The 13,604-nt window shown below is 33.5% G+C and overlaps 3 protein-coding genes and 1 non-coding gene across 4 annotated transcripts; 3 read left to right on the top strand and 1 right to left on the bottom strand.

The window, feature by feature from the left end:
• Window positions 1-74: 74 nt before the first annotated feature.
• On the top strand, window positions 75-4,985 carry PEP1 (type I sorting receptor). Its single transcript, XM_020221344.1, has one exon. It carries the CDS (start codon window positions 222-224, stop codon window positions 4,905-4,907), a length of 4,686 nt encoding a protein of 1,561 aa, XP_020076220.1. The 5' UTR covers window positions 75-221; the 3' UTR covers window positions 4,908-4,985.
• An 853-nt stretch (window positions 4,986-5,838) lies between these two features.
• Window positions 5,839-5,911, top strand: HYPBUDRAFT_t109. Its single transcript has one exon. It is a non-coding gene; the product is annotated as a tRNA-Trp (tRNA).
• A 388-nt stretch (window positions 5,912-6,299) lies between these two features.
• On the bottom strand, window positions 6,300-10,802 carry RAX2 (Rax2p). The gene is made up of 2 exons (XM_020219718.1): window positions 8,238-10,802; window positions 6,300-8,156 (listed from the first exon to the last, which is right to left on the bottom strand). The coding sequence occupies exons 1-2, from the start codon at window positions 10,531-10,533 to the stop codon at window positions 6,379-6,381; spliced, it is 4,074 nt and encodes a 1,357-aa protein (XP_020076219.1). The 5' UTR covers window positions 10,534-10,802; the 3' UTR covers window positions 6,300-6,378.
• Window positions 10,803-11,637: 835 nt separating this feature from the next.
• Window positions 11,638-13,602, top strand: GSG1 (Gsg1p; the record flags this gene model as incomplete). Its single annotated transcript, XM_020222279.1, has 1 exon — window positions 11,638-13,602. The coding sequence occupies one exon, from the start codon at window positions 11,638-11,640 to the stop codon at window positions 13,600-13,602; it is 1,965 nt and encodes a 654-aa protein (XP_020076218.1).
• Between the last annotated feature and the right edge of the window lie 2 nt (window positions 13,603-13,604).

Raw genomic sequence — 13,604 nt, 5'->3', positions numbered from 1 at the left:
AATAACAACTCCGAAAAACAACTGGTTGATTCAATTGACTTTCGGTACGGTATTTATCCATTAATCAATTAGTTATTCAGGTATATTTATTTGACAAGGACTCAGATACAGCAGATTCAATCCCTCATAGAGTAAAGGAAGTAACCGCAAGTTAGGTGACAAAAGTGAACTGATAAAGAGTATATCGAATTGCTCTTTCATATTAGTGAAATTTTTGAATAATGAAAGCGAATATCTCAATTCAAAGGTTGTTTTCAGGATTAGCATTCCTTTTAACATTGACCTGGGCTTTTGAACCAGTGGTGATATCTTTGAAGCTGGATAAACCAGCCGCTGATATTTCATACTTTGAAGATTCTTCTAATGTTATTGCTTTGAGAGATGGTAGATTAACCATTTCGTTCGATGACGGTAAGAGCTGGAAAGACGTTAAAGAAACAAAAGATTCAACTGTTATCCATATCAGCTTTGACCCTTTCAATATGGAAAGGGCGGTGGCGTTTACTAATGGTGAAAAACATTTTGTTACCAACGATCGAGGTAAGTCATTTAGTTCCTTTTTACTTAAAGGAAATAAGGAGAAGAACCCCACGATTAATTCTCCACCTCAAATAACCTATAATGCCAAAAAGAAGGAATTGGCGCTTGTTGAATTTTACTCTTGTCCTGATAATGAAATTTTTAGTGATGGTTGTGATGTGGTTCATTTTCTTACCAAAGATGGTTTCAAATCAAATTTGAATAAATTGAGTATAGACTCCACAACTTGTACTTTTGCAAAATCTAGTAGAGAGTTTGATCAAGGGAGTGATGATACAATTTTCTGTTCTACGGATAAATTAAATTCTTTTGGTCATGTGGTGGAATCTACTTTATTCAAATCAGAAGATTTCTTTAAATCTAAAGTTGAAATTGATCATCAAATAGCTAAAAATGGTAAGATCCTTAATGTCAGAGTTGAACAAACCTTCATTCTTGTCGTTGTTCAAAATGATAAGTTTAACAAGAAGTCTAAAGTGTCATTGCTAGTGTCTCGAGATGCTAAACATTTCGATGAAGCTGATTTGAAAATGGACGTTGCTCATGGAGTTATGACATTCTTAGACTCTTCTCCACTGTCATTATTTATTGCCGTTATGGATTTCTCTAATGCATTCCATCAATACTCCTTATCAACTATTTACTCTTCAGACTCGTCAGGTTTGAAATTTAAAAAGGTTTTGGAAAGAGTTCAAGGTGGGGCCGTTCAAAAAGTTCAAACTATAGATGGTGTTTGGCTAGCTAATACCGCTGAAGAAGAAAAAACTAATAACGATGATAAGTCTTTACTTGACTTATTAATTGGTGGTGGTTTCAATAAAAATATTAGAACAAAAGTTTCTTTGAATGATGGTAAAGACTGGGGCGATTTAATTGTCAATAATGATGATGAATGTAGCTCTAAAGATGGTTGCTCTTTGCATATATTAACTCCTGCTGAAAGAGACGGTGAAGGTAAATTTGTCACCGGTCCAACCCCAGGTATAGTATTTGCCGTTGGTAGCAAAGGTAAACACCTAGATAGAAGCTTTAAAAACATGAATACTTATATTTCGAGAGATGGTGGTGCCACTTGGGATTACACTTTACCTGAACCTTGTTTATTCTCCTTTGGTGACTTAGGTAATATTATTCTTGCAGTACCGTATTACTCTAATAGTGCTTCGAGTGCTGATAAATTTTATTACTCGTTGGACCAAGGTAAATCTTGGAAAGATCAAAAATTAGAAACTGCAATCTTCCCACTTACTTTGACCACTACTGTCGATGGTACTTCTAATAAATTCATTCTTTCTGGTTTGGAAGATAAAAAAAGTGATAACTTCCAAGACCTATCTGAAATACTCTACCACTTTGATTTTAGTAAAGCTTTCGATGGTCGCAAATGCGGTGATGATGACTTTGAAGAAGTATATGCGAGAATTTCGCCTGAGTCTAATCAACCAGTTTGTGTCTACGGTCATAAAGAAAAATTCAGAAGAAGAAAACAAGATGCTAAGTGTTTTGTTGGTCGCCTCTTCGATGATGTTAAAGTTTACGATACCCCATGTGATTGTAATGAGGCTGATTTTGAATGTGCTCCTGGATTCAAACTCTCTAAAAAGGATGCTTGTGTCCCAGATAAAAGAAAGATTGGGCAAATATGTGACGAACAGAAGAAGAAAGAAGTTTCTTTACCAGACAAAGTTCTAGTCGCCAATAATAAATGTAGCATGGGCTCCAAAAAGATGAAGGATTTTGTTACAACTGAAAAATTTAAGTGTAGTGATTATATTGATGAACATAAGCATAAACATAAGGGTGCTAAACATGATATCATAACTAATAATTTTGAATTTGAAGGAGAACTAGAAACTTATGCTTATATCGATGAAGCCGACGACTATCAAGGTGAGAACATCATCGTTAGGACTAGAGAAAACCAAGCTTACATGTCAAATAATGGAGGAACGGGTTTTACCAAAGTACCTATTCCAGATGAAATAGTTGCTTACTATACTGGCTATATTTCAGGCCAAATAATATTGATCACAAGAACAAATACAATTTATATTTCCAATGATGGTGGTAACTCTTTCATAAGGGAGAATGCTCCAACAACTCCAAATACTCAGCGTGTCAGGATCGTTTCCTTTAATAAAGATAAATCTGATGAATTCATCTGGTATGGAGATGAAGATTGTGAAGATCCCTTTAGCCCTAACTGTAAATTAGTTGCTTACATCACTAAAGATAATGGTAAATCATTTAAAAAACTAATTTCGGGTGTTAAATCGTGTGATTTCGTGACTCCATTTTTGGAAACCAAGGTTGAGGATAACGAAAACCTTATTTATTGTTCAGTTGAAGACAAAACTGAAAGTAAATTGAGGTTGGTTTCATCAACTAATGACTTTAGAGACAAAAAAGTTGTATTCGAAAGCATTGTCGGATATGCTCTTACTGGTCATTTCGTTGTTGTAGCTTCAGTTGATTCCGAGAAGAAATCACTCAAGGCTAAAGTAACTGTTGATGGTTTGGTATTTGCTGATGCTGATTTCCCACATGACTTGCATGTTGACGTCCAACAAGCTTATACAGTTTTAGATTCAAGCTCCCTGGCAATATTCATGCATGTTACTACAAACAATGAAGATGGATCTGAATTTGGATCTATCCTTAAGTCTAACTCTAACGGTACTTCATACGTTTTATCTTTAGACAAGGTAAATAGAGATAGACTTGGGTATGTTGACTATGATAGGATTGATGCGTTGGAAGGTGTGATTATTACAAACACTGTCAGTAATCCTGGGAAAGAAAAGAAAAAATTAAAGACTCGTATTTCTCATAATGATGGTGCTGAGTGGAACTATTTACCTCCACCGGCAGTCGACTCGAAAGGAAAAAAATACGGATGCACCGGCCAGTCTTTGGCTAAATGTTCCCTTAACCTCCATGGTTTCACAGAAAGAGCAGATTATAGAGATACTTATTCCTCAGCTTCAGCTGTTGGACTTATGATTGGTGTCGGTAGTGTTGGTGAAAATCTTGCAGAATATTCTAAGAGTTCTACCTTCTTAACCCGTGATGGGGGACTAACCTGGAAAGAAGTTAAAGACGGTGTGTTTATGTGGGAATACGGTGATCGAGGAACTATATTAGTATTGGTGAACGCTGTAGAAAAAACAAATGAATTGTTGTATTCGTTAGATGAAGGTGAATCTTGGCATGAGTATATATTTGCTGACAAGCCAGTCAAAGTCATTGACTTGGCTACAGTTCCATCAGATACTTCCAGAAAGTTCACTGTATTTGCTAAAAGTGATGCCGATCCTAAAAATACTGTTGTATACTCTATTGATTTCACAAATGTTTACAAAAGACAATGTCAATTAGACTTAGATAATCCAAATAATGATGATTACGAATATTGGACTCCAAAACACCCCCTTATTGCTGATAACTGTTTATTTGGTCATGAAGCCAAATATTTGCGTAGAGCCGTGGGTCACGATGACTGTTTTATTGGGAGTGCCCCATTGAAAGAAGGCTTCAAAGTTTTGAGGAACTGTTCATGTACAAGAAGGGACTTCGAATGTGATTATAACTTTTTCAGAGATACCGACGATACATGTAAATTGGTCAAAGGATTGACTCCTACTGATAGGAGAAAAGAGGCCTGCAAAAAAGATAATGCTTTTAGATATTTTGAACCAACAGGATACAGAAAGATTCCATTATCCACTTGTGTGGGAGGTAAAAAGTTTGATACTATGAGTCCAGTTGCTTGTCCAGGAAGAGAGAAAGAGTTTAATGAGTTCTATGGTAGAGGTATTGGCTTTGGAAGATTCATGTTAATCATTGGTATTCCACTCGCTATTTTCTTTTCAGCAACTTACTTTGTGTACGATAGAGGAATTCGCCGTAATGGTGGTTTCAAAAGATTCGGCCAAATCAGATTAGATGAAGAAGATGACTTCCAGCCTATTGAAAATAATGATGTTGATAAAGTAGTCAATAGAATTGTGAAGGGTGGAATTTATGTTGCTGCAGTTGTTATTGCGGGAGCTAAGACAATAAGGAAGATAGACAAAGCCGTTATCGATAGATTGGCTGCAGCGATATTTCGCCGCAGTCCAGGTCGTAGAAATTACGTCCATGTTCCTGATTTGGATGAGGAAGAAGAATTATTTGGTAACTTTCAAGATAATTATGAAGAAGAATTAGAAGAAGGTACCGACGTGCCAAACTTTCAAGACGAATCAGCAGAAAATGACCTTGGTACCTATGATGAAACGGAAACCCCCTCAGGTGAAGCCGACTCGAGGTTATTCGGTATTGATGATCAATCAGACGATGATGCTGGCTCTTCAAGAAACGATTAATCTAAAAAGTACTAGACAAAAAAGCTATTCAATCCGACAGCCTGTATTTAAAAAAAATATTTATACGTTAACCAAAAGCTAAGTGTAGAATTACCGAGTAGCATCTAAAAAACGCAAATAATATCCTTAATTCCCGGAGCATTTCTTTTAGGTCCTGGAACATATATGATAACCTCGTTATCACAATTTTATCTTGATTTCGAAAGAAGTTCGCATTCAATTTGCAACGTGATTTTTGTTGCAAAAAACTAGGCCCACTCCCGATACCTCTCGAATCCTTGTTTCCCTATACTGCAAATACATTGAACTGAATAAATTCAATAAAGTGAAACAAAATTTACAAGAAAAAGTCAGAGAAAAAGTTCAAAAAACGAACATCACCAATAAAGTTGAGTAAGAAATATTGATCAATAAATACGTACTTCAAGGTGAAAATTAAAAATTATATAAGATATCAAGCACTCTTTTTTGAAGACTTTGCTGAGTCCGAAAGTAAGATTCTAAAGTTATACAGCAAACCCTTTATCTAATCCATCCTTTTTCTATTTTCTTTTCTATTTTCTTTTCTATTTTTTTTCTTTTTTTTTTTTTAAGATAATTGTAGAAGAGACAATCAGGATTTAGTCTGTCTGCCATACGAAAAAAGGTTATTACAAACAACTACCCGATAGTGAAAATGAATACCGCTTTTCTTTTAATATACGATGTGTTTGTAACATCATAACAAATAAACGAATTCATACCCTCTTTTTGCCCAACCTTTTTAACAATTTTTATATCACTGAATGGATTATGCCACTATAATTGATATGGATTTTAAATATTATTAAAAACAGGAGAAAAGACAATTTTTTTAATTTAGTTGAAAAAATATCTTACTTAAACAAGCGCCAGTACAGTTATCTATAATAAATTTTTGAATAAAAAGTATGATGCGGTGGCTCAATTGGTAGAGCTTTGGACTCCAAATCCAAAGGTTGCAGGTTCAAGTCCTGTCCGTGTCATTTTTTTCAATTCCTCTTATTTATGGGGATCCATTGATTTTTTTTGAAGACAAACCATGGGTTATAATATCAATTCTACAAGCTTGGTTAGTTATTCTTTTATGACAACTGTATTGTGAGATTGAAAATATACAAAGAAAACTTATAAAATAATTTTATAATAATAATGAGCAGAAGAAAAGTGACAACTAAAATCACGACTTGAAATTTGAAAAAGGGAAAAAGAAGGAAAGAGTCGTGAAAGAAAAGAAACGCAGTTAGTTAATTAAATGAAAAAAATAGAAAAAGACGTAGATGAAAAAGATTAAAAAAAAGTTTTTGCAATAAAAAAGTAACACGGAAGAAAATAAATAATCGATAAGAAATAAAACTAATATGAACAAAAATGCTGGATTAAATGTGAAATTTAATGAAAAGAAGGACGGGAGGATTATAGTAACTCGAAGCAATTAATAACTGAAATGTTCTTAATGATTTCTTTGTAAATCCATTTCATGAATTAATGATTCAGGATTAACTGCATTCATCATCTCTTTCTCTTCAATTCTTTGAGGAGTTACTCCGGATTGTTTGGATTTTCTGAATAACATGAAATATGGAATTATATATAACAAACCAATTAAGGTTGTCGATCCTAACGCGCAAGCCAATGATATTCCAACTACTTTACCACTTGACAAACCTTTATTCTTGTTGGTGATATCATCAGAGGACAGGAATCGATATGCATCATTGAATAAAAAGGTATTTATTCTTCCTATTTGATCAGAACCTTTTGCTGAAAAAACGTATGGAATCCATTTGGAGCCATCGTATAATGCAGCATTAACTAAACCATAATCTTCCAATTCAAAAACTCCCGCTAATATCAATGCTTGGTTTTTATTGAAGTATTTTTGGTTCTTATTTGAAGACAAGTCTTTTTCTAATGCTATGATTTTCAAATCAGTGAACTCAGTATAAGGTGTATAGAGAATTCCTTCATCAAGGGTGGCCCATCTAGAGCCATCATAACCAACAATAAAATCAGAACCAAGTGCAGAAAACCGACCACTCAATTTACTATCATTTTCGTCGTTAATTGTAAATTTGTTCACTTTCTGAGATGAACCTAATTTATTGAGGGAAGATTTGGATGTGGCAAACATACCTTTGTCGAAATCATAAGTAATAAAGTTAGCATCTGATGAGTCAATTGTAAAATTACCACTAATGATAACTTGATTAGATTTGAAAAATTTAATATCGGTAGCACTTCCATCAATAGATGGACTTTTATCACTAGAGGCAGGATCCATCCATCTAGTATTAGCAATGTCATAAACACATAAACCAATACACTGCAATGAACCAGCCAGAACAAAGTCACCACCAACTAATAATTTATTACCTTTATCATATAAGACAATTGCATTGATATTTATCGAATCACCACCAATATTAGCAAGTTCGGCAGGTTGGAAGTCAGTGAAGCTATTATTCTTCAAATTGTAAATAATAACTCCAGTAACGTTTTTATCTCCATCAATAGTGGCAGTACCATTAGTACCAATGAAAAGATACTTACCATCACTATCCACGTATAATTCTTGAACAACGGCATCATCTGTGAATTTAATGTCACCATTCAAGCCAACCATTGATCTATTCTTACTAGTATTATCAATGAAACCAACATTAGAAATTTTAGAAGAGGTTTTGAACTTTCCACCTATCACACTAACAGAGTTGTTGATGTAGTATGAAGCAAAAATTTCATAACCATCGTCTTCGATGTCAAACTTATAAGGTTCTATACCATCATCGGTTATAGCAGCCTGGTCTTTACCATAATAATCCATAATATTGAATGATGAACCACTTAAAATTTGTTGTTTTTTACTAAGACTGACTGCAGAGGTGATGTTTAACTGGAGATCACTATCACTGTCTAGCCATTTACTATTAGTATTATCCCAAGTTTTGAAATTGTCACCATCTGCACCAAAAACAAAATATTCAGTGTCATCGATAGTAAGATTTGAAACTTGATTATAAGAAATATCAGAAAAATTATTACCAAAACTATACCAGGCCGAGTTATAGTATATGGCAAAATTATTAGCAGTGTCAACGGAATTGTTTTTATTTGATAAGTCTCTTAGTTTTGTTGAATCATCTTTCTTAGATAAACTGAACTTACCAAGGTAAATAGAGGCGTCTCCCAAACTGGATACTTTACTTATGGAATCATTAAAATTTACACCTTTGAAGGTAAAGTCATTATCATCGTCATCACGTTTCCATAATTCCGCTTCACGTTCAGTTAAATCGTATTCTAATTCACGTTCGTATAAATCGTAATTTAATTTACGTTTTTCAATTTCTGATATAGCTTGATTTGAAGTATCATTATACTTATTAAGTGTAACACTGATAAGATTATCACTTGATAAATTCAAAGATTTTGATTTGAAATTGCCTATGATGCTTATGGTTTCACCATTTAAATTTAATTCATCAATTTTGGAATCTGAAGATAATTTTGAACTGAGAACATTTAAGGTAGAATTACCAACGAATGTATTCTTTTTACTAATAATTTTGTCATCTCCATCTTTGTAACTGACTTTCAGTTCATCGAAATCAGTGAAATTAGCAATTGAATATTCAAAAAGTGAGTGTAATTTGAGATGATGTAACTCCGAGTCTTCTTTGGAATGGTTAGAAGATTTATTTGTTGAATTCATTTCCATATAATCATCTAATTCGACAACGTTGGTGGTAACTTTATCAACAACAACCCAAGGATCATTAGTACCTGGAGTTATAGTGTCATGATATTCAACTTTTATTTTATTGTGACCATCATAATCGGCAGTACCATTTAAGTGACCATAAAATAAGTAGTCAAATTTATCATTATTATTATTTTGATAAATTAATTTTGAAGCCAACATGTTATCATCATTATCAATAACAGAAACGTTAACAATTGAACGTTTATCACAAGAGTTATCAAGGGTACAACCTGGAGTACCGAATAAAATAGAATAATTACCCGAATAAGATATATTTGGATACAAAATCAATTCGGCATCAGTACCAACCGAAACCAAATAATCGGTATTTGAAACTGAATTTGAAAGGGAAGTAACTGATTTCCAAGAGCCAGATTTTAATTCTGAATAATTAACTGGACCATCATCGTCGTCATCACAATTTGGTTCATTTAAGGAGTCATTACCGTAGACCATAATTTGATTAGAGTATAATTCAAAACCACTCAAAGCACCTTTTGAACCATACCAGCCAACAATTGTAACACCAACTTTATCGACACTAACTGAATTTTCAAACGAGAATTCTTGATAATTTGAACCATAACCCAAGACTTTCGTTTTCGAAGTATCATCATAATAAGTTTGGAAAGAACCTTCATCATCAACATAAGTCATATCATCGGTTAATGATTTTTTATGTTTTTTATTTTTACTAGTATAATCTTTTAATTCCGAAGCCTTTTTCATGGGACACCAAGCATCACAATAAGCAATATCATTTGTATCAGGGTCAATATAAGAAAGATTCATGATCCCATTATTTGGATAAGAATAAATTCTAAATAATTGGACTGAGTCTTCATCATCCGGAACATAAAGACGAGCTTTAGTAGGATAAACTCCTTTTACTTCATTTGGTAATTCGACTGCCCACTGGCCACCAACATCAGGTTGTAGAGACCATTTATTATTATTAGAAGGACAAATGATAGAAGAATCATCATTTGAAGAATCACCATTAGTATTTGAAAAAGTACCGTATTTAATTGAGATGATTTGTTCAGCGGTTTCTAAAGAGGTATCATTGGTATTTTTATGATGTCTTAAAGTTGAATTTGAGGAAACGTTTTGTGCTAATAAGTCAGAGAGACCAAGGGTGTTAAAATCCCCACCGAAAACAATGGAACCTTTATTAACATCATCTTTATTATTATTTTGATTGATCTTCATGATTGAGTTCACCACTGCTTTATCACCAAAACCTTTGAAAGGGGTATTATAAACTTGTTTCGAGGTTTGATTATATATAGCCGCTCCATAAGTGTTATTAAATTTAAAGTCACCCCCCAAGTAAATAAGATCTTCATCAACGTACATGACGCTAACTTCACCGCTTTCAATACTTGGCGTATCATCTCTTTTAGAAGACGAAGAAGGAAACACCAGCGAGACATCCCCCGATGTTATATTGTATATTATTGGTGGTTGATAAGATTTATCATTGAATTTTGAAAAATTCCCCGTTATTATAACTGTATCTTCACTCAAGGGTAAGATCTGACTAATATCTCCATTGGTATCACCGAATTTTAAGTTATAATTTTTGGAAGAATCTCTTACGTATAAATTATTTGAATTTGAAGATGAATTTGAAGGAGAGTTTTCATTTGGATTTTGGAGAAATGAAGATGCATTGTGATAAGAATAATATGACAAGGAGTCGAAAGAGCCAAACACCCCGATTCTTGAACCTATTTTCGAAAACTGAATATCAGGAATTGAAACCGATTCAAATGTTGATGCAATAATTAAAGTAATCAAGTAGAAAATCGACAACATCTGTCGTTTAATTGGTATCATCTTGGGCGCTTTCAATTCTCTATCTTTCCGCCTCTTGACTATAGCAACTCCTATACCAGGAATATACTCAAATGAACAAGAATATCGTTTTTATATCAAATTCAATACAAAAAATTTTTCTTTTTTTGATGTTTTTTTTTTGAATATGTTTTGAAGTATAAACAACGGGATAGCTTAACTATTATCAGTGTTCCTCTTTGGCAAGGTCCTCCAATCAATAGAAAAGTATTGGATATTGAAACGAGTGGAAGGAGTAATGGATGGAAGAGAAGCTTCTTACAAAACAAGAAGTGTTGACCAAATCCTATGATAAATTAAACGAGCTATTCTCCTACTATTTCTACACGCTCTTTTTTTAGTGCTAAGTGAGAATTTGGTTGTCTCACTAAACTCACAATGAAAATTTTTCACTTACACTGTTCTTTACTATTACTACCACTATTATCTACTGCTAGTGGTACTGGTACTGGTGGGCCAGTTGTGCCAGTTGTGCCAGTTGTACTTGTTCAGTTGTACTTGTTCAGTTGCACTTGTTCAGTTGCACTTGTTGTGCTAGTGCTTGTAAAATTGTAGTGCTGACTGGCACGTCTACCGTGATACTCGGTGCGACCCATAGACGATTCAATCCTATTTGAAACAATCCTCCGCGTACTGTCTGACTATTGAGTACTTGTTGTTGTTCTTGTTGTTGTTCTTGTTGTTGTTCTTGTTGTCGTTCTTGTTGTCGGTGTAGTCAATCTGTTTACGTCCGTAAACAGTAATCTCGATCAGACGAATCAGAATTATAAACAAATGCCAATTGAACAATAAGCGTTAGTTCGCTTAAAAAAAGGGGAAACGGCTTGGGTCTTGCGCGCTTTGCAGGTTGGGCTCGGGTGGACTGCAGGTTGAGGTGACGGGTTTGCGGGTTGGGTGCATTACAGGTTAGAGTGACGGGTTTGCAGGTTGGGAGGAAATCACATCCGTAAACCAGGTTTTGGAAGATGTACGGAGGTTTGTCCCGGAAAGAATAGCGCAAAGGTTTTCTGCTCTAGTCCCAACAGGTCCAGTTTAAGGCCCAGTTTAAGGCCCAGTTTATGACCCATAGGACACCAGACCCACAAGATGCAATATCCTCAAGGCCTTGATCCGTATAGTGCAAGACAGCATTTGTTGCACAATACATATTCGCCGTTGATTTCGTTACAATCGAGTTATAATTCGGAAAGTAAGCTCAAATCGATACTTGATGAATATAATAATCATGATGATGATTTATCGATATTGATGTTGTTTAAACTGTATGGGAATAATGCAAAGTACTCCATACCCAATCAATCCTTCAAGATCACCAACACTCAATTGATAACGAAGAATTACCCAAGCTTCCCCATTCGATTCGAACCCCTGTTACCGGATTTACTATCGATTAGAGATGCATCCAATAATTTTGATAATAATAAATTGAATCAGCTATTTAGTATAACATCTTTGGAAATCTTATTGAAGCATATAAGCACCTCGGACCCCTCCTTGACAAAAGGATTATACTTGAAGTTCTTTAATAAGATTATAACCTCCAATAATATCGTACCGTTTGAGACATTTAACCATCCAATATCACAAATTTTTGTAATAAATTTCCCCAATGACTCAATTGATGACTTAAGGAAGTTGATTGTTGAATTCAGAAATCTGATTTTCCCTCCATATTTTCAAATTGATGATTTACTTATTCATATTTTCATTTTATATGATTCTTCTCAAATTTCCGATTCTGATATTGTTCAATTTCAAAATTTAATTAAAAAAAATTTAAGTGTTAACTCAACCAGTTTCCCAATAAATAATGATAATAATCAATTAATTCAAATCCCTAAAAATGAATATTCAACTATAGAGCAGGATTTACAAATTATTAGCTTGAATCGCTCCAAAAAAATATCTTCTTCCTTGAACATTCCCATATCGATCGATACAGTATTGAGAAATAAAATCCATGAATATATCAATAAATACTTGATTCCCCATATGCAAAAAAAAATTAGAATATGGGATGATCAGATTTTGGCTCCTAAAAAATCTTTCACCGGTCGGATCTTTTCTGTTTCTAAAAAATTCTTTAATAATAATAATAATAGTAATCCGTCCATTGAATCTTCTCCTGAAAATTCGTCCTTTAATTACTCTGGCAATTATTATCATAAATCCTCTACTGAACAAACTATAAGAAAATTAGCTGATTGGTGTTTAATCTTAAAAGATTTTAAATACGCTTATAGTACCTATGATTTTATTAAAAAAGATTATACTAATGATAAAGCCTGGGTTTATGTTGCTTCAATTCAAGAGATGTGCATTGTTTCCTTATTATTGGCTCAAACTCAACAGATTCAATCTTCTTCTTCAATTAATCCGCCTGATAAAAATACCTTAAGAAAAATCCGTCATGATATAATAGAGCCTTATATTGATAATTTGAGTTATACTTTCAAATCTCGTCTTAACGTTAAAACTTATTCTTTGAAATCTTTACTAATAACTAACGAATTATTATTATGCATGTGTGTTACCTATGATATTTCTGGTTGGTGGATAGATTTACTCGAAAAATTTTTCTGTAAATGTATTAATGAATTCGATACTCATTTGGTTTCAAATAATCAATCCCTGCAAGTCATAAGAGCTATTCTTTATGAAAGACTCGGCTACACTTTTGGTAAATGTATTTATTTATCTTCTGATGATCGTCGTTACATCGACATAAATCCTTCAATGTTTGATAAATCTTTCAATTCGGATCCTGTCCCGGAAGGTCACTATTCAAATCCAAATAAATTACACCCTGATAAAAATAATGCTATAAAAGGTTTAACAAGACTTAGAAAATCTTCTATATGGTACCTTTTATCAATTAAAGAATGGCTCGTTCTTAAAAATTTTAATCAAATCCTGTATTTATTACAATGCATTGGTTTAACTTATAATATTAAACAAGACTCAAATGATTGGTATGATAAGTCAGACGTATTATTGGGCTTCGTCAAAAAATCTTTAAAAGATTATGAACATGAAAATCAGATTGATTAATT

Source organism: Hyphopichia burtonii, assembly GCF_001661395.1.
Source record: "Hyphopichia burtonii NRRL Y-1933 unplaced genomic scaffold HYPBUscaffold_4, whole genome shotgun sequence".
NCBI lineage: Eukaryota > Fungi > Ascomycota > Pichiomycetes > Serinales > Debaryomycetaceae > Hyphopichia > Hyphopichia burtonii.
Note: the sequence above shows the minus strand (reverse complement) of the source record. Positions and strands in the feature narration are given on the sequence as shown.

Excerpts from the sequence above, each read along its gene's own strand:
- PEP1 (XM_020221344.1), top strand. The coding sequence starts at position 222 with ATGAAAGCGAATATCTCAATTCAAAGGTTGTTTTCAGGATTAGCATTC.
- RAX2 (XM_020219718.1), bottom strand. The coding sequence starts at position 10,533 with ATGATACCAATTAAACGACAGATGTTGTCGATTTTCTACTTGATTACT. Across the intron at positions 8,157-8,237 it reads AAATTACGATTTATACGAAC|GTGTAAATTTTAATGATTCC; the intron begins GTGAATTAGAAT and ends TTACCTTCAAAG.